The 24329-nt window shown below is 43.2% G+C and overlaps 1 protein-coding gene across 2 annotated transcripts in view; it reads right to left on the reverse strand.

Annotated features, from left to right (window-relative positions):
- Positions 1-24329, reverse strand: part of DIS3L2 (DIS3 like 3'-5' exoribonuclease 2) — a 372485-nt gene that overhangs the window by 63208 nt on the left and 284948 nt on the right. For both annotated transcript variants that reach the window (XM_003784860.3, XM_023510309.1), the window contains exon 13: positions 10186-10419. In XM_003784860.3, the coding sequence (XP_003784908.1) occupies positions 10186-10419 (234 nt within the window). The remainder of the gene's footprint in view (positions 1-10185; positions 10420-24329) is intronic.

The raw sequence follows: 24329 nt of genomic DNA on the forward strand, positions 1-24329 counted from the left end.
ATCTTCAAGCTCCTGGAAGGCAAACCAAGAGGCAAACTGGGGGTGCAGGGAGTAGGGTGGGGGTGGGCCTTTTTCTATCTGCAGGATGCTAACCTGAATATAGGCAAGCAAAAAGAATCAGAAGGCAAGTGCTAAGCTCCTGACAGTGGGGTAGCAATCAAGTTTCCTTTCTAAGGTATTTAGAAAGCCATCTTGGGAATTCTGCTGAGGATCTGCACTGGCTGTTCTGACCAAAAGCAGGAGCATCAGCTACTGGTCCTCCTGGCATGTGGTGTGCTGACAGGGCCATCCCGAGAATGCCCAGCCATGCATACACAGCACACAGCTCCCTCTCTGGGGCTACCCTCCATTCTCACTGATCGCTCCCATAAAAGTTTCTTTTTTTTTACTAATCACTTCTGAGCTGTTCCAAATGCTGGAACCCACTCAAGCTGCCCTTCCTACTCCAAACTGTACCAGTAATAGACAATATTTTTTTTTTCAGAGGGTTTAGAACTCAGGGAGGAGTGTGATAGGACAAATCTATCAGTGTCACAGTGTGGCTTGCTGCCTTCCTTCTGTCATCCGATCCCACACAAGAACCAGCAGGGTTGGGACTCTCCCAGTCCTGTCTCAAGTAACTCCATGCAAGTACATGGTTTCTTTACTTCTCCCCTCAAACTGATGAAGCAATTTCAGGGGCACTTTGTCTTTCGCTGCCTCTGGCTCCTTCACACAACTGTGAGCAGCATATGTGATGCAACAGAACTCAGGAAGTGCCCCTCCAGCCAGGGTCCAGAGATTATGTCTGAGTCTGTATTTTTAATAACTTCTAGGATATTCCCATATTTCTTCTAATTTTTGAAAATTATGAGTAAATGACTATGTGATATGCCCGCAGGAAGGCAAGCATATGAAGAGTTCAGGGTTATAATGACAAGCTGCTCAGTAGAGTTAATGGGACACGTAATAATATACATTAGTTTTTATGTATATTTTTTAACAAGCCGCAAACAGTGATCAGCTCACATAAGTGGCTGTAATTAGTATTACTTATGTATAACTAGGTCAAGTTTTCAAGCTTGCCTCTCTCTCTCTCTCTTTTTTTTTTTTTTTGAGATGGAATCTCACTCTGTCACCCTGGGTAGAGTGTAGTGTTGTCATCATAGCTCAGTATAACCTCAAAATCCTGGGCTCAAGTGATCCTCTTGCCTCAGTCTCCTGAGTAGCTGGGACTACAGGCATCTGTCACAACACCCAGCTACTTTTTTCTTTCTAGGACAGGGTCTTGCTCTTGCTCAGTCTGGTCTGGTCTCCAACTCCCAAGTTCAAGGGATCCTTTCACCTTGGCCTCCCAGAGTGCCAGGATTACAGGTATGAGCCACCACACCTGGCCCTGAAGTTTGTCTCTTGTCCATGCCTTGGGATCCATCAATATGAACTGTTTTCCTTGATGTCATATGAAATCACAGAGTAATAAAGAAATCAATCTTTGTTTCTTTCTCTTGCTCTTTCAAAGAAGATTCCAACACTCCATGACAGTGCTATTATACTCTCCCCAAAGCCCAGGAATGCAATTTGTTCCCTGGTGCTCCTTCCTCTCCACCATCTTCCACAGAGGCCATCCTAGATAGTGTGAGTGCTGAATAGCTCAAGAGAGCACAGATTCTTGCTCTGGATTTATTAAATGAGAGAAATAAATTTAAATGAAACTTTTCTAATATGATTATTATAAAATTGGTAAGTAGGAAAAAGGGGAAAATCTAGCTGGCTAATAACATTCTCCAAGCCTCACTGATTTGAGCACATTTAAATGGAAGCTCTGAGCTTCTAGCAGAAGCCTTCCTGCACTATTTGTCTTTACCCTGAAGAGAAGTGTAGCAATTCTTATGAGGGCACAGATTATATAGAGCAACTCTGTTTTCTAGGTCTTAATTCTACTGGATTTCCTTATAACTATCCATCTCAGCCTTACTCAAACAATGCCTGAGAGCTATTATACACAGGAGGCAACAGCTACAGAAAAGACCAGTGAAGTTACAAATGCTCTCTGGGATCAGAGACTGCACCAATAGTTCTCAGTACCATTTTAAACACAATGGGCTTCTTTAAAGATTCTAATGAGAGGAAGGAACTTTAGTGTGGGGCAGTGGTCACACTCCAGTCCCTATATTACCAAGAGTTTAATGCTTTCAACACTTCTTTCAGTCATTTTAAATTTTAGGACCCTTATAAATATTTTAATAATAATCAATGCAATGGGAAGAGTCTACGGTATAATACATTGAACTCTTTGTATGGAAGAGCTCATGAAAGTAAACAAAATATGAAAGATGAATGCATAATAGAAGACAATAATCTCTGGGATATTTTAGGAGCTGCCTTGAGAGGGTGAGGGGAGAGAGAAAAAAGGGGGAGAGAGAGGGCAGAAGGGGGGAAAAACCATGTGTGCGAGTGTAGGTGTTTGCCTCACATACACCTTGTAGGCAGAGAACTCTTGACAGATGATGTTTCCATCCTAGGTATCCTGAGTCCCATTCTTCTGAAAGAGTGTAAACTGGGACCTCTCCAGGAGGAAATTTGGTAATATGTTTCAAGTTTCTTAAACATGTCCATATCAGTGACCCAATCATCATAGTCCTCAGTTGTTCTAAGGAAATAATCAGTGATTAGATCAACAATTTATAACACAGATGGCCATGGCACTGCTATTTATAGTATTAAAAATCAGAATCTAGATATTGAAAATTGGGGCATGGTTAAATGTTTAAGAGTATATTTATAATGTTTATTTATTGTAATGTTTATTTATTTATTTTTTGGCCAGGACTGGGTTTGAACCCGCCACCTCCGGCATATGGGGCCAGTGCTCTATGCTTGTGAACCACAGGTGCTGCCCCAACATTGTAATGTTTTAGAAGATTTTTTAATGACATGGGAAAACACTCATTATATAATATCAAAGAGTAGAATATCAAAATCATATATACGCTATGCTAATTACCCTCTCCTCTTGCTACAGAGTGGTAAGGGGGAAATCCACAAGGAATTATAATATATCAAAATATGAGCAGTGGTTATTTCTGGGTGATGGGACTATGTGATTAAGATTTCTTCTTTGGGCTGGGGCAGTGGCTCACACCTGTAATCCTAGCACTCTGGGAGGCTGAGGCAGGGCGATTGCTTGAGCTCAGGAGTTTGAGACCAGCCTGAGAAAGAGTGAGACCTGATTCTACTAAAAACAGACAAACTAGCTGGGTATGGTGATGGGCACCTGTAATCCCAGCTACTTGGAAGGGTGGAGCAAGAGGATCGTTTTAGCCCAGGTGTCTGAGGTTGCTGTGAGCTTATGAGGCCATGGCACTCTACCCAGGGCAACAGAGTAAGACTCTGTCTGAAAAAAAATGAAACAAAACAAAACAAAATAGAGATTTCTTCTTTGTACTCTTACAGTTTCTAAATTTTCTAACATAAGAATATATTACTTTTATCATCTTATATAACTTCCTTTCTAAAGGAAGAGGGCTCAGAGGTACCTGACTAAGAACAGAAGTCATCATCTTTCTTCTCAACCTCCCCCCATGGTCATTCCTGGTCAGTGGTTGGTTCTGTACCAGCCTACAGACCTACAATGGACTTCTGATCCCCAACCGCCCATCCCTGCCCCTCCCTTCCACATCTGATCTCGAGAGTTTGTCACAGGCTTGCCAATTTCTTTTCCTTTCTTGGATCTATAATTTTCCCTCACCCCATGGTCCTTGCCTCAGATCAGGTCCTCATCTCCTCTCTTTTTTATTTTACTTCAATCATGTCACTTCTTTATTTAAAATCATTCCATGGCTGCCCTGGCCCATTCTTGCAGACTTCAAGGTCTAGCCTTTGCCTCTTTCTCTAGCTGTTCTGTCTGTCACAGGCCCTGGAATAATCTGGCATCTCCTGCCCCTTCCGTGTCCACAGTGGCATGCCTTTACCTGGCTAGCTGGAGTGTTTTAGGAGACCCAGTGCACACTGACTGCCTCTGCTGAGCAATCTCCCCTAAGCTCCTAAGACTGGGCTGGTCCCCTCCAACACAATCACTGCACTCAGGCAGAGCTCAATCACAGCACTTCCCATTTTCTGTGTGGCCTTCTGGCTCCTTCATTACACTATAAACCTCCTAAATAACTAGGACTGAGTCTTATTCCTTCCATTTTATATTTCTAGCACTTAGCACACACAGGACCCCAGAAACACATTTTGAAGACACACTGAATGAAGAGCTCTATGACCAAGAAAATCACTTGGTCCAACCACTTAAACAATAGCTTACTCATGTGTTTAAGTGATGACATAAATAATAAGGCCAAGGAACAGTCACACAGACAAATATGCCCATATTTCTCATCTTGCACCAAACATTTTGTATAAAAGTTAAAGAGCAGAGCTGCAAGGCTCATTTCCTAAAAGCAACTGTACTGGAGAGAAGAAACAAAACAAGCTGCTATGCTGAGCATTGTGGGCAGGGTGGAGGAAATGCCGTGTAGCTTCCTTAGAGCCATGTTTTGTCATGAGCAGTTCTCATCTCCAGGGTGCCTCTGAGAGGCAGAGTCAGCACCTCTGGAAGCTTGAGGGAGAGTGGGATTTGGTAGGGTGGAGACTTGGCAGAGAGGAGGCTGCAGAGCCTGCAGAGGTGGGAAATGAAAAGCCCTACTCTTTTGCTGCAGGCTAATTAGTGCTGAACTGATTCAGTCCTTGACTTCCAGCCTCCAACTGGACCAGCTAAGCACGGTAGTAACCAAAAAATAATTTACTTAATTGCATGAAACCATCCCGAGAGCTAACCTAGCAAAACTGTTCTCCATTACCCAGCATGGCTCCCTTGTGATGATGAGCTGCTAAAACTCACTGGGTAATAGGGCTGAACTGCCTGCTGCCTTGTGAGCAGGGATCAGCAAACCTGCTTTTGTTTGACCCTAAGCTAAGAATGGTTTTCACATTCCTATATGGTTGAAAAATAATCAAAGGAAGAATAATATTTTGTGACATGAAAATTAAATCTCAGTGTTCTTAAAGTTTTATTGGAACAAAGCCATATTCATTCATTTAATGCACTGCTGGTTGCTTTCACGCACAATGGTGGAGAAGCAGAGACACAGACTTCATGGCCCATAAGGCCTAAACTACTTACTATCTGGTTCTTTATGGAAAAAGTCTGCCAATCCCTGATTTAAAGGCTGGTCTAGGTCAAGGTCATATATGACAGCATTCCACAGCAGATCAGGTCCAAGGGTATTTAAAAACAATTTCCATTAATAAGGTTATCATTAAAATCAAGTCCAGTCAAAGAAATGGCCTGCTGTTTGGACTTCAAAATTGTGCCAAGTGGGATTCCTACAAAATGCAGCTGTGAACCGAGTAAGGCTCCTACAAGGGAATTTTCCTTCGAAGATGGGAATAGCAGGTTTTCTTCCAACATTTTCTGACTCAGAAGGTCAGTGACTCAGGAAGAACTGCTCACCACCCCCAGCCCCTGCTGGGCTGCCCTGCCAGGGGACAGCAGACCTTATCCCTGTTTTACACAGAAGCTCTCACACAGAGTGGCCTGTCTTTCAGTACCACCACCTGACAGAAAAGGAAGAGATCGGAATCTGTGCAGTACATATAGTTTCTTGAAATTAAGCAATATTCCTCATACATTTTGTGTTGGGGCTCTTTTAGCATGTTAACCTTTGTTGGTGTCCTTTCTGAAGGCAATGGCTAAGACAGAGAACTTGAAAAGGAGGCCTCGCATCATAGTCAGGCAGTCTTATCTTCTTTCCTAGATGGGAAGGTAGCGAGAGCAGACTTTGTGTCTGAATAAACAAAATAGCCAGGGAACTGTGTGGCCCTCAGGCCAAAGTGTGCTAGCCAGGTCAGTGCCATCGAGCAAGAACAAAGCAGGGAGTGAGGGCTTCCCACAGTTCCCCCGTCCCACAGCTCAAGATTTGGACTTGATTCTAAGCCATTATGATTACTTTTGCTACAAACACCCTAGTTATGGGAGCCTCCTATTAAGAAGTAGGACATATGTTATAAATACACATAAATAAAATAAAATAGACATCTATATTAAGTCCCAGAATATGGCAGAAAACATGGAGATGGGAAGAAACCACCAGAAAAGATATTATTCAAACTATCCAACCAAAAAGCATTTCGGTGCCTGCATTTGCTTTTTCAGCAGTGAACAAAGGAGTCATTTCAATCTCTTTAGAAGTGAGTCCAAGCTCTAGGTAAGAGACATTTGGAATAAGTAATCCTACCTCAAAGGCCATCCTTCCCAATCTGTTTCCCATCACAGTACTGAGAGAACTTGCTGATAATATGATAACAGTAGGGTAGTCACAGGTAATCAGACCAGATTGTTAACTGGTGGGCCCCGGGACTGGCGCTAGCTCAGGCAGCTCCAAGGTCTGGGGCTAGGGGTCTGTATCTCAGACGTGGCTCAGCAGCTCTGGCCCCAGTAGATGACTATAAACACCAATGGTCAAGCGGCTCTGCATTTCTGAGTTTACAGCTTCTGACCCAGTGAGTCCATGACTCAACACTAGAGCCACATCCTCTACCCTCAGGCATCCTGAAGGTCATGGTGGTAAACTGACATCTTGGAAAGGTAACACTTCTGATTTAGGAGACTTATTCTGAGTCCAAGGGCTCAGAGATATAGATGGTATCCTCTCTCACAGGCTGATCTCTAGTTGAGGCTAGGATAAAAGGACATATTTTTCTCAGGGCTGCCATCAAAAATAGAGCCATAGTGAACTGAGGCAAAGTAAGCATCAGAGAACAACTCTAAGCAGCAGGTTACTCAACACGCACCAAGGAAAAATGGATTTTTGTGAGGGCGAAAGCAGGCGGTAAGAAAAGGAGAACAAATGCAGTGACTTCTGAATAGGACCATTTAGCTGATTTATAAAAGATCACAACAGTGTCCTTTGCTACACAAGATTGATGTGCTCCTCCTTCAAAAGCTGGGGTTCACAGACTTGTTTTCTGGGGAACCAAGGAATCAACTCCAAGGACACAGGTCTATTATTTTCAAACCTTAATTAACTGGAACCTAATTAGGACTTTTCAGGGCATTTTTTTCCTCTTAAAATTTTTTTCTCTCTTAAGTCAGCATGGTGTAAATGGGGAAAAAGTGAACAAAGAGCTATTTGGATTTCTTGCACATAAACAACTCATTTAACCTCAAGGAGATTTACCCTCCTAATTTATAAACTGAGGGAGCCAATGAGGATATCCAAAGTCATTTTCTGTAATAAAATCTGGATTCTAAAACATGCAAATCATTATCTACCAATAATCTGCAATCATTCTTCTATCTTAACCACCATACCCTGTCCCTTAACATGAGTTGGGATCTCCTAATGGTCTTTTATACTTTTTAGAGTATTTCACATAGTTAATTCTATTGAACTTCACAACATGCTGATGGGTGGTAAGGTCTCTAAAATGTCATAACAGAAAGTCTCTCAGCTAATGTGCTTCAATAACAGTTGGTTAGTTATTCTAGAAGTTGGGAAAAGAAGGGAACCATAAGGAAGAGATATATGGGCTGGGCGCAGTGGCTCATACCTATAATCCCAGCACTCTGGGAGACCAAGGCAGGTGGATTGCTTGAGCTCATGAGTTTGAGACAAGCCTGAGCAAAAATTGAGACCCCCACCTCTATTAAAAATAGAAAAAAAGAAAAGGGCGGTGCCTATGGCTCAAAGGAGTAGGGTGTTAGCCCCATATACTGGAGGTAGAGGGTTCAAACCTAGCCCCAGCCAAAAAACAAACAAACAAACAAAAAAACCAGAAAGAGATACATATATAACTAGATGGTTTGTTTTAACTTATATACATGTACATTCATTCACTAATTTTTCTCATGTAAGACTTTTAAAAAAGTATTATGCTAATTGGATTTATACACAGTCTTTTCTGAATAAACTACATTCATAATTCACTGTCTATAATTTATCATTTGGGTTCCTTTAAAAGAGAATGAGAACTTGTTTATAAGGCCATTTGAGTATAGGACACTTTCTGGATTTTATGATTTTTCCATCTTTTACAGATGTGTAAGTTAAACAACTGAATAAAGACTTATTCTTATCTAGGTTAACATTTAACTTGTCTGTTTCAAAAAATAAGAATTCTCTTTTTTATGCTTGTATTTGATCAGTTTACCTAAAACTTAAACTGCATAATTACAACATGTATAACTAGCACAGGCAGGTTTGGGAACACACACATTGCCCTGGTGGCAACAGAGGGGGAAGGAGGTGTTAGAAAGCCTGTGTGGTATGCACAGACCTGGCCACTGTGCTTTGCAGAAGAAGGATGAGCACTGGCTGAGATGACTGTGGGGCTGGACTGCAGCTGGCGGAGGGAGATCAGGGCTAGAGAGACAGGTTTGGGCTCATTAGCATCCAGTTAGTAGTTAAAATCTCAAGAGTAGCAGAATTCATTCACTCTGGGGCGTGGACAAGAAAGAGGGAAGGTGAGCTAGATCCCAGGGAATGTCAACCCCAAAGCAGTGAGCAGAAGAAGAGGTTTATGCATAGGGAGCCAGAAGGACCTTATTACAGATGTACAATGAGAAACATAGAAACAGGAGGTAGGCTTCAAAGAGCCTAGTGCAGTACAGATGTCTAGGAAACAAGAACAGTCAAGCCACCTTGGACTTGACAATGAGACTATTGGTGAGTGAGAAGCAGGGTATGTGTACACTTCCACAAGTGATTTCCCTGAAGAAAGGGAAGGAGATAGTCTGTAATCTCTAATGTCTTTAGTTCCTCTTCTGTTGTCCCTACTGTCTTCTTCAGAGTACCCTGTGTGTCTCCTGTTTCCCCATCAGCATTCTCACACAGACAGGCCTGCTTAAGCTGTGTGAGCCCAGGTCAGGGAAGGTGGAGTGGTAGAGCTCCAAAAGCTGCCCTGACTCTGTCTAGCACAGGCAAGACAGATCATTCCTAGGCCCACAGCAGCACCTACATGGGACGCCTGCTAAGAAGCATTTGTACATAGAGGCTCGGCGCCTGTGGCTCAAGTGGCTAAGGCGCCAACCACATACACCTAAGGTGGTGGGTTCGAATCCAGCCTGGACTCGCCAAACAACAATGACGGCTGCAACCAAAAAATAGCTGGGTGTTGTAACAGGCGCCTGTGGTCCCAGCTACTTGGGAAGCTGAGGTAGGAGACTCGCTTGAGCCCAGGAGTTGGAAGTTGCTGTGAGCTGTGATGCTACAGCACTCTACCCAGGGAGACTGCTTGAGGCTCTGTCTCAAAATAAATAAATAAATAAATAAAAACAAAGAAGTATTTGTACAAGTTTGTTGCAAAGTAGGATGAAATCAGAACTTCAGAGAACCCTTTAAAAGAAGGTCTTTCAGCTCTCTCCGAGCTGAAAGGCTTGCAGAAAGAAGTCTCCATGAGGCCAGCTGAGCCTACAGTCTGACAAACAGCTGCATCAGCCAATCCCAGCTGCACTGCTGCCCACCTCATTTTTCAGAAATGGAGACTTCCAAGTATAGGGAAGTGAGTTGGGGTAAGAAATACAGATGAAAGAGAAAAAAAATTCCATCACATGAAACACAAGCTCCACTCTACAATGTACTGACAAGCAATGGAAAAAGAAGTCCTGGATCCTAACAGCTACCAACTCTCAAACGTGGTAAGTCAACGGATTTAAATGACAGTTGCCTAAGCTGACATTCTACAGTCTCCTCGTTTCTCTGCTTCTTTAGATATTAATCTGGAATTTATAAAGGAATAACTCTTTGTGGAAAATGAGGGATAAGAAAAGATACTTTTTTTAAGCCTCAGGATCAGATCCTGGCTTGCTGCCTCCTAAATTTCCATGTTTTCTATTCTTGCTCCCATTAAAATGGACTTGAGGTAGAAACCTGAGGTGAGGATCACACACTAGACATAGCCTTATCAGGGCAGAGTAGCTAGGGCTTTTGGTCACAGAGACCCCTGCCCCCACAGACGCCACCCTTGTGCCTTGGCTCATGTCATTAAGCCTCATGTGCCTGTGGAGTTGGACGGTGGGTGAGAGTTAGTTGCTACTGGCCCAGAGAACACTGTTTTAAGGGAGTGACTGGGGCAAGGAGAGGAAGGAAGAACCCAAGGCTTCCATGCTGTGTCTCACCTACACTGGGATCACTGGTTGCACTGAAAAAAATACATGCTGACCTGATCCAAACGCAGTGCGCCGTCCACGAAGCGCTGTTGACGTAACTGTTTTGCAATCTCATGGAGGTTCAAGATAGCCTGGTGTACCTCCTTGCTGCTGTGCTCTGGAGAAATGGGGGGCAACTCCTTCTCAGGGATTCTCTCAGTTGGGCTTTCAATCATGCTCTGCGCATGCTCATAGCTCAGTTTTGTGCAGGAGCGGATGATGGTCCGACCAAACCATTCATCAAGGATCTGCAAAGACAGATTGTGAGGGAATCATGAGGACTAATTTTTCAGAGTTGTCTTCGTTCAACCATTCATCCATACACATTCAACAAGGATTTATTGAACACCAACTTTGTCCTTGGTGTCGGGTTCTAGGGACACAGCTGAATCAGACCTGGAAGCTGCTGCCCTCAGGAAGCTTAGTCCCACAGGGCATGGAATTAATTCAATAGGCAGTGGGAGGTCTATGGACATTTCCCAAGTACACAGGTGGCACCAAGCAAGATACCTGGGGTGAAGGGCCTGTTGGAGGCCTTTTCATTAGTTTGGAGAGTGGTCATCAGTGTCAACATTGGGGGAGAAAAGAGGGATGAGCTCCCAAAGATGTGGTAACACGTCAGACGTAGGGTAAGGGAGAGGGAGAAGGCAGGTCCACTGATGGAAACAGGGAACACAGGTGGAGAAGAGAAACAGTTCCAGCTTGTTATACTTGGGGCACATATATAGAGACAAAAGTGTAGAAAAGAATTTCTCAATCTCAGCATTACTGGGCTGAATGAGTTCTTGCTGTGGGGGGCTGTACCATGTATTATAAAATGTTTGGCAGAATCCCTGGCCTCCACCCACTAGCAGCATCTCTCTCCCAGCCCTCAAAGCAACAACTGAAAACATCTCTAACATCTTTAGGCATTGTTAAATGTCCGCCTGGGAAATCAGACCTAGGCTGAGAACCACTAGGCTAAAAGATATGCTCAAGTTTAGTGGTAGTGAGAGTATCACTGTCAGGTTGTATTTTAGTCTATTAAGTTTTTGGTATAATGAGCATTTCTTACTTTTGAAACAAAAACAAAACACACATTAAACTATCTGGGAGACTCCTGAGTCTGAGGTACAGAGAAAGATGCAGACAGGTGAGGCTGTCTGGAAGGCATCTGGGGGTGTGGGCTGGGGCTGGGGTTATGCTGGTCTTGGTGGAGAGCTGGTATCATCCAGCACAGGGTCCAAGAAAGAAAGAGCAAGTGAGGGAGTCGAGGCTGTGAGGTCTAACACCTCCTCCATCCTAGGGAGCAAAAACAGAGAAGTCAGAGAATAAAAACAGAAGGAAAACAAGAGAGTTCAGACACAGGAGAAAAACCAGGGTGGCCAATGTTCGGAAAAGCAGCAGGAAAGAACTTTAAGAAAGGGGTCAAAGGCAGAGAGGCAGTCATACAGCACTTAAGGTGGGATGGGCACTTATGTCTCCGATAGCAACCACCTGCTCTCACATTGCCCCTGTGAGGTGAGAATCTGCCTATCTTTCCTCCTGGCTAGGAAACTTGCCTAAGCTACACTGCTAGAGACTGGCAAAGCCAGGAACTCAGGCAGTCCATCTCCAGAGCCTACACCTTTACCCACAAGTGTGTGTCCACTGCCACCTGGGTAGGTGTCAAGGAGGATGAGAACAAAGAATGAGTCTATGCATGCAGACTCATTCAAGTTTCTCACTCAAGTTTCTTTTTGTTTTTAAAAAATGCTTATTATAGAAAAAAAATACAGCTGTTAGGGAGAAAACATAGGGCAGAGGGTAGAGAAAATGCAGAGACTTAAGGCAGGTGCTGCAAATGGATGACAGATCTACGGTGAGGGCTCCTTTCACTCTCAGGACAGCCTTGTGCACATGCCCCACATGCCACTAACCGCTCAAGAGCAATGTGTGTTGTGACATAAAAAGCCCTGGGAAGAGTTGGGTTAAGGACAGGTGGAGGCCAGCAGCAGAGGCTGCAGGGATGGCTGGGAAAGAAAGCTGTGGAGTAAGCAGGACAGAGGACTGTATGGTGTCTGCAGGGACCAGCAGAAGATGGAAGACACACAAGAACAAAGGGATCCCAGGCAAGGAGGAGGCCAGGCACTTGGCAGAGAGGGTTAGCTGAGAGCACTCACGTCAGACACCCCCAGTCTAGGTAGTCAAGCATGAAGCAGAGGACAAGTGAGGCTGGGTGGAGTCCATGGGCCTGAAGAAAGTGGGAACGCTCTGAATAATCACCATGGAAGTGTGATCCCCAAGCAGGCTCAGGGAGGGAGTGTCCATCAGCGGCAGAACTCTCAGCATGGACTTGCACACATCCCTCTTGCCTTGCTCTTCACCAACCAAACCATTCTGTACACAACCTCTGAGCCAATGTTTCCCCCAAAAGGTTATCTGAAGGGTCCATAGGTGCCATGGAGAAAGGAGCTGTCCATACCACAAAGCCGCTGTGGGGCACAACTATCCTTGGGGCTACAGAGACCTCTTTGGTATCCTCACCCTCCCTTAGAGGAAGAATTAATACTCTTAAAACATGGCAGCCCTGAGGTACGGGAGAAAATGGTGGCAACCTCTCACTTTGTGTGTGTGTGAGATTCAGCGTAAAGAGTCTTATAAATAGTCTTGAATCGTCAATATAAGACTTCAATTTTTCTTTTAAAAAATCCTGAAACTATGTTTTCCAGATTATTTCAAGAACTATTGTTACCCAAAAATACATGGTATTCAAATAATGTGAGTCTTCCAATGAAGACTTCCATTGTGGCAAGCGGGCCTTGAATTTGGATCTCAGGAGGCATCTGTGTGTGCTGCCGGCAAGGCAAGGGTGAGACTAGTACCAGATGCCAGCCGACAGTCCCACTGGGGAGTGTCCGGTGCAGGTCTCCAGGAGAGCCCCTTTCAGGTTCAGCCTAGGTTGCCCTCCTAGCACATCCACACTCCCAAGTAAAGCTGTTCCAGCCTTGCCTCCTCTAGAATGACAGGGCCATGACCTACTCATTCTTGTGGTCTCAAAGTTTCCCCTTGGAGATTTAGTTTGTTTCCTTTACTCCATTTCATTCCAAACCCAGTCTCCCCTCCTCCTGGGTGTCCACATCATGCTGGATGGCCTGCCTCCGGCTCAGGGAATGTCAGCTTCCATTCTATTCCACTCCCTCTTCTATACACTTTACAAGTGGCCTGGCAGATTCCCTCCAGCATCCAGGCCACAGGACATGTGGTCCCCTGGGGTCTGTGTCATTTCTCCCTGGCCAGATAGCACCCTGACTGGATATCTGTTTTCATGTAAACCAGTGTGTCAAAAACTGCTTTAAGAATCTACTGAATGCACCAGGCTGTCCTCTCTAAAATATTTATGCATTAAATTTAGCAGAACATTCCATAAGGTTCCTAGCCACCTTTCTACCCACTAGCCCACGGTACCTGGCTCTAAACACATCTTTGTTGTTTACTCTTGGTTGTCTGATTGCTGAGCCCTGACCAGGGCTACCTGTAATCCTGACATGTTCTTAGAATGGGTTACCTGTAACTCACAGTAATCAGAAGCATACCCCTCCTCAAGCCTGCTACAGCCCACACTGGCAGAACCTATCGATTAGTTTGAACCATTTTTTTTCCCTAATGGGCACCTCTGCTCCTTTGTTTCCTTACAGTCAAGACAGATGTCTCTGAGCAGCACACATGAACACCACCAAATCTGAGACTTCAGTACTGACGATATTTTTCTGTTAGCCCCTTCACCTCATATTAGCCCTCTCCCCTTATGCCTGCATCCCAGAATGTCTGTCTCAGCCTTCTTTTTAAACCGTACTAAGGGCCAAGGAAGAAGCCCGAAGAGCCATCAGGATCTTTCTGCCCAGTGACAGAGGACTCTGGCAGCAGAACTTACCCTGTTAAACACAATCCAGTGCCTCTGGAAGTCACATCTGATAGATATACTAAAAAATTTCTTAGGCCAGAGAAACTAGGCCTGAAAGAAAAGGATGCCTGTCACTTCCTGACAGAGATAGGTAGCAGGAAAGCAAAGATCCAAATGGAGGGGGTCCCAGGAAGAGCCAGCCTTGCAGTATGGACAGCAAGCCTCTCTGGATGGAACACCTCATTAATTTCCAATTTGGAAACTGTATTCATATCAACACCCAGTCCATAACCAAAGCCAGTGGCAGAAGACAAAAGGACAGAGTTTTTCATGGAAAAAGGAAAAATGCCACGTGGAGATTTATAAACAAAACCCTTCAGAAAGAAGATCAAGTCCTTCCTCTTTCTTTTGCTCAAGTGAAGAATTTGGGTCACTTTCTTCTGTAGGCAAGCAAGTTTCCTGCACACACTCTAGAATATCCCTGTTTAGAATGTCAGATTAAACACAGTGCCAATACCTGCTGCAGGCACATTACTAGGAAAGTGCCTGGTTAAAAAGGAGCACATAAAATCTGCAAAGGCATCATATTTCAAGATCTACTTACTGTACTAAGTAAGACTGAAAGTAGTACGCAAATAACACTGTTAGTACTGTAGTCTGGAAACCACTACCTTCTAAGTTCTCCTTAGTACATCTGGGAGGAGGAGTGCATTGTTCAGCCCATTTTACAGTTGAGAAAACAGGCCAGGGATTTGTTGAAGTCACACAAATTCCTAAGTGGCAGCCAAGACCAGATTCAGGTCTAAAGATTTAGATATTAAATCTACTGTTATTTTTATTATATTTTAGCAGAAGCTCATAAAAGAGAGACAAATGATGAAGCATACATATCTCAAATATGTATCAACTTCCTATATTTAATAGACACAAAGGTATGAGGACACTACATCTCTTGAAAATTATTCAGTTCAATTTAAATGTATTTAAACATTTATCCTTTGAAAAATGTCAGTTTAGACATCTTTGGTTCAAACAACTACTAATGCGGTCAACTTCTAATTTTAAATAATTAGGCACAAAATCACTTCTTTTGCAGCAGTTCTGTATGTAAAATGTTTCGTTCTTAATAAAAATATATTAGAAAGAAACATTTTTCTGACTAGAATAAAACCAGGCTGTCTGGAGTGGCTGAGAGAAGGGGTAGGGGGTGAAGTAGACTGTAGTGGCTTCTCACAACTACCAACACAGAGCAATTATCCTTGGGGGGCTGGCAAGTTGGTGAGCTAAGTCAAAGGTGCAGAAGAAAGTATCTGAAAGGATGCTGTCTCCTTCCTGGGTGGCAGTGTGCAAAGGGGTTTGGAGGTAGTGTGGGGTCTCGGGAGGGAAGTAGGCAGGGCCTACCAGTGACCTTGGCCAGGAGGGCTCAGGGACAGCAGAGGACGGCAAGTCTGCCTGCCTGTTTTATTTATTTTTAAATTTTGTTTCATTTTTTTATTTCAAAATGTCATGCAAGTAAAAATATTACATGCATATTTTTGTATAATTTTAGGCAAGGTTTTAATAGTGTCCATTCCCCAAATCATGTGCATTGCCTGCCTAGTTTAATTTATAAGTCAGTTTGTTTCTGTGCTACAATTTTCTAAGATTTGTAGAGAAAAAAAAAAAAAAAGAAAAAGTCTAACTCTATAGGCCTTTGCTCCTCTGCTCTCTGAGGCTGCCTGCCATCCACTGGTCTCCAGAGCTATGATCAGGCCCTTGCCCGTCCTGACCCACAGGCAGCTGCCTGAACTTCTAAGCCTAAGAGGAAGGAAGCAGAGGAAACTTCCCCAAGTGTATGCCTCTCACACTAAACTCAGAAAATGGCAAGAAATGTGCAGAGAACCTGGAAGCCCTGAATGTGGTTGGGGGACAAAAATTCCCTTCCTGGAACAGGGACAGTGGTGGAAGCAGCCTAAGCTCTGAGTAGGCCTTGAAAGTGTTCCCTTTCCCAGTGGACAGGGGTATGGTGGTGAGGTCGGGGAGGGCAAGAGAAATCTTAAAAGGTCACAGCCACCTCCTGGATTGGCTATGTGGTCTTAAGGCCTTGGGAAGGCAGTTAGAGGTGGGGGCAGGGAGGAAGAAAGGAAAGAAATCATGGGGGAGAAATGGCTGAGTATGGGATTGAGACATGGATTAAGACCCAGGAAACACAAAATCGCAGATCTCTAAAGCTAATGAGGGTAACTCAGCCCTGTCTCTCAGCAGGACTGTGCTAAGCCATCTCAAAATGGAGGCTTGGCTTTGTTTTAAAGACGCCAGGCACAGTGACCTGTTCTGTTGTTTACTGAACTCAGGGTGGGCCCACATCTTTAGATTTAGATCAAACCCTCTATTAATAACATCAAAATGCAGGGGGAAAGCTAATTAAAAATAATGCTTAGCTCTTTGAATGACAGTCTTATAAATGATAAACAGCTTGTTTCATTTCTTGAAAATATTTTACCTTGGATTCTTGTTCTAATCCCAATGATTCATAGCAAAATCTGTGCTCACAATTTAGGGACCTTAGGTAAGCTGTCTAATTGTCTGGTCCAGTTATGTGGGACACAGTGATGTCGAGAACAGTTTTTCTCAAGGCTCCCTTGTCCCAGGGTTGTCACTGAAGGCCTGAAATAATGCCTGCCTTTTTTGGTAATGATTAAGGGTGGGTATTCTTGGAGCTTTTCTATTATGCTCAGGATCACTCTGAAGTTGTCATCTCTCACAGGGAGTTGCTTGAACAAGGTTGCCACTATGGTATCTGAGGATGGAACCCAAACACATTAACTGAGACAAAGGTTAGGTACACTACCCATGAGCCTCAGCTCTAGGAACTTGCTACAGACACTGTGATGACCCAGGAAGAGCACAGCATTTTACTTTGCAAGTGCCATAGGATTCCTGGGTAGAGCTTTGCATGAAATGCGAGAGGTCATGGGGGAGGGTGCTAAGCTGTGGGGATCCAGCCAGGGATGCAGCCAGAGCTGCAGCTGCAAGAGGCCCAATGCACCCCTGGACATGCTCGGTGATGAGCAGACTGCTCTGATGAAAATGCCTGCCAAGGGGCCAGCATTCTAACTGCGCAGACTAAACCAGTAAGAATTAATGAAAAAGATATGCAGATCACTGGATGAAATCATATGTAAGCATCTTTGGGGGCACATGGCAAAATGCTATTTGAGGGGGATAAAAAATTAGGAATGGGCTCTGGTTATAAGGACCTTAAAATCTATCAGGACAATAGATCTCTGCAGAGAAGGTGGGAAAACGATGATGCCAGGGAGGAGGGGTTCTTCTGCCTGAGCACCCTCTCTATAGCCAGCTTGCTCCCTCCACAGATTGTGGCAGGTTTCCTTCCATCGTCACTCCAAACAGGGCAGGGACCTGTGTGGGGTAAACTCCCACAAAAATTAAATGAAATGTGCTCTTTTAATTCCAGAACTGAGTGAAAAGACTTGTGAGTATTATGCGCTTTTGTCGAAGCCCTAAGCGACCTGGGAAAACACAGTGGGGGCCTGCAGGCCAGGCGTTAAAACCTCCCACAGGTAACCCCAACTGTGCAGTCAAGTCAGCCTGTCAGATAAGGGTTGAAACGGCCCATCTGTGCAGAGGACAGGACTCAAAGGTTGATGTGAGTAAAAAGAAAAACTCCATCGTAATGATGTGAGTAAAATACTCCATTGTAACTGCAGGGTCTCCAAAACCATAAAAAAACAGTCATGAAGCCAGTTTCTTGGAAATTTAATTGAGTACATAGAAGAGAAAGGTTTTACTCCTCTGTTTATCCTAACCTTTAACAATAGAAGTCAGATAATGTATGAACAATTTTAGGTCTTCCAAGAGGAATAGCCTGAGGCTAGCTTAAGATGGTTGTCTTACTTTCCCGGACTTTCTTTCTTTAGGCTAATCTTATGATGGCTATCTCACTTTCCCGGACTTTCTTTCTTTTCTATAGTTTAAGATAAGAAATGAGGATGTTAGGATTATTGATCAATGTGGTGTACGTGACTAGCTCCCAATAAAGAGGAGTGGAAAATAAACACATTTTGCTACATGCCACCTAAGAGTATATAGTCGTTTCTTGCGTTTAAACAATTCTAGGAGTGAGCTTGCACCTACGGCCAAGCCGTCCTTCTCCCCCCCGCGAGAAAGAACATCACCTAACAGACCTGGGGGCCTCCCTACTGGGAGGTGAGCTCTCCCCTCAGTCTCTGACTACCTTCTTGACCAGTTCCCCGAATTTGTTCCTTCTTCCTCATTGTCAATGTCTTCTTTACTATATTTGCCTTCCCAATCAGCCTACAAACACACCCTATCTCTGTTACCTGTTTAAACAAGCAGGAAAAAAAAAAATCTCAAAATAATTTTTACTTTTCTCTTATTACAACAGTAATATGCATTCATTGTAGAAAACTTTAAAAATACAAGTGGGAAAAAGAAGAAAAAAAATCTGTAAATCCACGATCAGGAAAAAACTATTGTTTCTGTTTGGGTACATATTTAATCTCTGTATCTTACATATCTTGTATTATGTTTGAATACAGCAAATATACAATGACCACTTACCAAGTGAATAAATGACTAATGGTTTAGTGAAAGAAGTGATATTTTAGCTAGATCTCTAAGATTCCCACTGGCAGAACTGAGGAAAGGACATTCAAAGAAGAGGAAAAAGCAAAAGCAAAGTCTCACAAGTGTGGCAGCTCTCTCAGATCAGACCCTCCAAACAACCCTCCAGTGGCAAATGGCCATGCAGTAGTGATGGGCTGGTAGAGGTCTTTGCACATTCTGCTCCAGAGTCTGGACTTCCACAGCTAATCATGACCTGTTGTCAGAGGAAGCTGCGCAACAGGGTAAGAGGAAAGGTTCAGCTTCTACGACATCATCTAATACCACTGAGCAAACAGAGGAGAGAGGCTGTGAAGAGTTTGTCCCGATGTGCCAGGAGAAGACAGTCAAAGACTTGACCTGAGGCAGGGACTGTGGTAACAGAAAAAAGAAGATTGAGTAGAGACACTCTGAAAGGTAGAACTATTAGCATTTGGAACTGCCTGCGTGTGGCAGATGTGAAGCAGGCTAGACGCTTCAAGTTCAAGTGGCTTGGTAGACACCGATGCCATTAAAAGACCTAGAAAATACAGAGCTTAACTCAGGTAGAAGAGGATAATTTTTACTGCACAAAGAGAAGTGAAAGGAAGTGGCAAGAAGGAGAGAAATTCTGATGCGACTTTGGCAGACCAAGCTGACTGGGCTCTCTGGTTTCTAAGAAATGAAAGTCACCTGGAAGAATTATGGGTCTTGAAGAAAAGAAGAGAAGGCAGCAAAGCTGAAGGATGGGCCCCAAGATTAAAGGTCTGGAACATCTACATTAGCAATAAATAAAAGGATTCCCAAGTAGCAGTGAAGGCTCAGCTGCAGAGAGACAGCCTACCCTGGCATGCACCATAGATCTCCTAACATGTCCTGCTTTCAGAATGGGAAGTGCTAGGCAGGGAGGGAAAGATTTCCTGAGAATAATGGACAGACAGAGGCCTGAACGATATAAGAAGACGGCAGGTGGGGAAATCCAAGCTCAATCTGAAGTCAGGTCGCAGGATCTGGTGATGTGGGCTGTGGCACAGCAGAGAGCTCAGTTATTCAAGAAAAGCCAGCATCTCCCCTGCGAGCAGCAATGTTGCAAGACGTGGGAAGGGAGTCTAGTCCTAAGCAGACTCAGGAGTCCAGGCATTTCTAGTAGAAGACAGAGAAAGGAACAGGAGGAAAGCCCACTGTGAAAACTTTTTTCACTTTTATTCTGCATGAGAGATTAGAGAATTTTTGATAGAGAAAAAAGACCTGATTTAAGACTTTGAAGGATCACTGTGAAGAGAAGATGATGTGGGGCAGGAGCAGAAGCTGGAGTCAGCTGGGTGGCCTCTGTACTCATCGAGGTGAAAGAGGGAAGCTTAGACCCAGGTGACAAGGAAAAAAGCAATTCTGGAGGTATCTACAAGGCATGGGATGATTTACTGGCAGACTGGGTGCAAGACAAGAGAAAGACCAAAGTCAAGAATGACCTCATGGCTTCCAGTCTGAGTAAATGCTGAAATAGGCAACTTCTGGAATATACTCATGTCCTAACTGATGCTGGACAGCACATGGCAGGGAAGTTGCAGATGCAATTTAAGGATCACTAAGGAATAGTGAGCCTCTTCTAAGGTTCTCAGGTCTAAGAATTTAGTTCCAAGTCAGATTCATCACATGTGACCTTTTAAACTAATATTGGCATTTTTACAGAGGTATATCTAAGATCTCTCTCATGAGCAGGCTTTCTAAGTTCCAGCAAGACAAGCGTGCCAGAGGTGTTCAGGAAATAACAAGGCCGTGGGACTGATATAGGCAGAGTAGATTCTGTGATACCAAATTATATCAGACAAAGCACAAGATTTAGTTGTGTGAGTTCTCCCTGTAATAATATACAATCATACATGTCTAGATTAAAGAACAATGCTCAGCTCGGCACCCGTAGCACAGTGGTTATGGCGCCAGCCACATACACCTAGGGCAGCAGGTTCAAAACCGGCCTGGGCCAGCTAAACAACAACAACTGCAACAAAGAAACAGCTGGGCATTGTGGCAGGTGTCTGTAATCCCAGCTACTTGGGAGGCTGAGGCAATAGAATCGCTTAAGCCCAAGAGCCGGAGGTTGCTATGAGCTGTGCCGCCATGGCATTCTACTGAGGGCGACAAAGTGAGACTCTGTCTCAAAGAAAAAGAAAAAAGACAATGTTTATACACCAAAATATAAGAAATGTGCTAAAAATGGATTCTTCCATGTTTATTGACTTAAAAATCTGGCCTCTGGCTTAATGAATGCATAGATGTCCAAGATTTTATTGTAAGTATTTAAAAAAATATGATGGGTATTAAAAATATTGGAATAACCTTTCTATAGCTGATCATGCCTGCCGCAGAAATCAGACACTGTGGCAGACTAAGGAAAGTACAACATGAAGCTTTCTCCACGTCAGTTCCAGGTGAGACTGGCAGCCACATGGCAGTAGCAGCAGTGGCACGATACTGTTGTACCCGCTCTAGCCCCTCCTAAGTCCAAATCCTTATACCAAGAGAAGCCACCACTACCCGCCGCCCCTCCTGCAGTCTCAGCCTTTGGCCACACAGGCTTCAGGCACCCTCCTCTCCACTTGCTGGGTTCTGGATGAAGGGCTCCTCCTTGTTCTACCAGCATTTCCTGGCTTCCTGACCCCTCCCATCTGGTTCCTAATTAGTCTTCCCCGCCCCTTGCTTAATTCAGGCTTTCCCTGCCAGAGTCTGGAACAAGCCCCATTCCTTGGATGAGAGTCTGAAATCTGACCTCTCATTTCATGCATCTTGACTGTGGGTAAGAGATACTTATCCCAGACCAACCGACCAGGTCTACCTCTCATGTGGTCCCTTGGTCTGGGAAGGCTGTCTGGATAACCACAGCACAAGGAGTGTGGTTAGTGGGCCTTGCTCCACAAACCCTCATACTTCCTATGCGGCTTGGTCTGTGCTGAGGCCTAGCGCCCCTCCTGGACTGCATCTACTTCACACCTGCTCTCCAGCCCCTCACGGAGATTTGGGCTGTAGACAGTGCCTCCAACAAAAACCCAAAGGGTCACCTGAGTTGCAGAGTCTGCCACTATCTAGTGCTTCTTTTATGACCCTCATATTTTAGAAGCTCCTTAGATCAGGTGGCTTTTTATTTCTTGGGTCTAACCCTGGCAGGCATAATTCAGACTCAACATTCTTTTCTGTTAAGTTAGTTTTCTCCCATGGGCTTTTATTTTCTATTTAAACTTTCACAAAAATAAGCATTTATAAGAATATAAAAGTTACACATGTTTTCAAAAAATATTAGAAAATACAAAAAAGTAGAAGAAATTACTCATGGTCTTGCTACCCAAATACAACCACTGCTGGCATTCTGTTTTATTTCCTTCTGGTCTTTTTCCATTCATTTTTTTCTCCATGCATGTTCCCACCCCCACCAAAATATGATTGCTGGCACACTGTCCCCACAACCCCTTCTCTGTATTTCAGATAGTGTTGCCTCTTAAATCTTAAGAAGAAACTTTTTACCAGATATTTAGGAACCATAAAAACCAAATGTAATGTGTTTAACTTGTTTTAATAGAATTCAGACAAATTAACTGGAGAAACAGAGAACTGTATTATGGACTGGGTTTTGGAAGACAGCAAAGCACTGGTATCCATTATTAGGTATATTAATGGAATTATGGTTATATAAAAAAAAATCTAAAATTTTTAAAGTTGCAGATTGAAATACATATTAGTGAAATGACCTGAGGTTTGTTTTAAAATAAATAAGCAATTAAAAAATCTCGATAGTACCTGGATCTGGGAGGTGATACTTTTATGGGACACCATTTTTACTTAAAAGACCAACAGACACAAAAACTATACTTATTTAGACACCAATATTTGGCACTTCAAGAGAAATGACTTTTGTTGCCAATGACAATATTCAAGCTTTCATAAAAATTAAAATTTTGGGAACCCTCTATCTTACATATGAGCCTGATGGTTTTCTAATACATAAAGATTTCTCTGATAATATGATAATGCAATGACATTAACAAATGTGATTTTTTCACATTATTATAACAAAATGTATCCAAATGCAGAAGATCAGCACAATAAGATAATATTTTCTAAATGACATTTTCTAATGTTAAGAGATCATACATGGACAAAAAGAGTCATTTAAAGTTAAAGATGAACCAATGGATTTTTACGTAACCTATATTAAGAAAAGTCAACTGATATTAGTCTGCTAGGGCTACCATAACAAATACCACAGTTTGGGTGGCTTAAACAACAGAAATTTATTTCTCATAGTTGTGAGGCTAGAAATTGAGCCAAATGCAAGCTAAGTTGTTCTCCATGAAGGCTCTCTTCTTGGTTTGTAGAACCACCTTCTTGCTGTGTCCTCACGTGGTGGCTGGAGATGGAACAGAGTGCAAGCACTCTTGTACTAAGGACACTAATCTTACTGGATCAGGGCCCCATCCTTATAACTTCATTTAACCTTCACTACCTTCATAAAGGCCCCATGCCAAATACAGTCATATTGGGCAGGCTAGGGCTTCAATACATAAATTTTGGGAAGACAAAAATTCAGTTCACAGAAGGTATAATTTCAGACTCTGAAAGATGGCAATTAACTTTTGAGAAATAATTTATTAAATTTTGCTGTAGCACAAAGATTACTACCCACAATTATCTGAAAAAGTTATTACATGTGCTCCTTTCCTTCCCAACTAAGTATCTATCTGAAGTTGGGACTTTCTTCTTATACTTCAACCCAAAAAACTCATTCTAATAGACTGAATGCAGAATCACATGTATCAACCTGGTTAATGTCTTCTTCTTCTTCTTTTTTTTTCTTTGCAGTTTTTGGCTGGGGCTGGGTTTGAACCCACCACCTCTGGCATATGGGTCTGGCGCCTTACTCCTTTGAGCCACAGGTGCCACCCCAGTTTATGTCTTCTTTACTTGCTACAGAGACTGTGGGGCCTATAAAGCCAGAAATATTTATTATCTCGTTTTTTGCAAGAAAAGTTTGGCAACTCCTGATCTAGGTGATTCCTTTACTTCTTTCCGGCATGGGAATATTTATTTCCTGGGACCCACGTCTTCCTCTTTCTTGATTTGCTCTCCTTCATTTGGGTGAAACATTCTCTGGCAGTTTCCTGAGAAAGGCTGTATGAAAGCCGCATTTTTATTTTTTTTTGAGACCCTCTGCAATACCCTCATATTTTATTGACAGCTTAACTGGGTACAGAATTTTTAGCATGGTCTTTCAGAAACTAGAAGCTTTGTTTTACGTCATCTAGCTTCTAGAGCTGGAGTTCAAAAGTCTGAAGTTATTCTGATTTCTGATCTATTGTACATGACTTATTTCTCCCCTCCTAGAAACGTATAGAATCTTTTCTTTGCCCCTAGTATTCCGAAATTTTATGATGATGTGTCTTCAACATGACGTGTCTCTACCACTGTGCTAGGCAGTAAACTCCTTCAATCTGGAAAGTCCTACCCTCTAGTAATAGGGCATGACTATTTCCAGAATTAGTTTGTTGACTGATTTCTTCCCCTTTGTTTTCTTGGTCACTCTTTCTACAATTCTCATTGAACAGATATTGGATATCCTGCATTGCACTGCTCTTCTAATTTTCTTATCTTTTCTCTTTCTGGGACAACTCCTCAACTTTACCTTCCAACAGGATCTTTATT

This window comes from Otolemur garnettii, unplaced genomic scaffold, assembly GCF_000181295.1.
Source record: "Otolemur garnettii isolate 467f Iridium unplaced genomic scaffold, OtoGar3 scaffold00013, whole genome shotgun sequence".
In the NCBI taxonomy this organism is placed as follows: domain Eukaryota; kingdom Metazoa; phylum Chordata; class Mammalia; order Primates; family Galagidae; genus Otolemur; species Otolemur garnettii.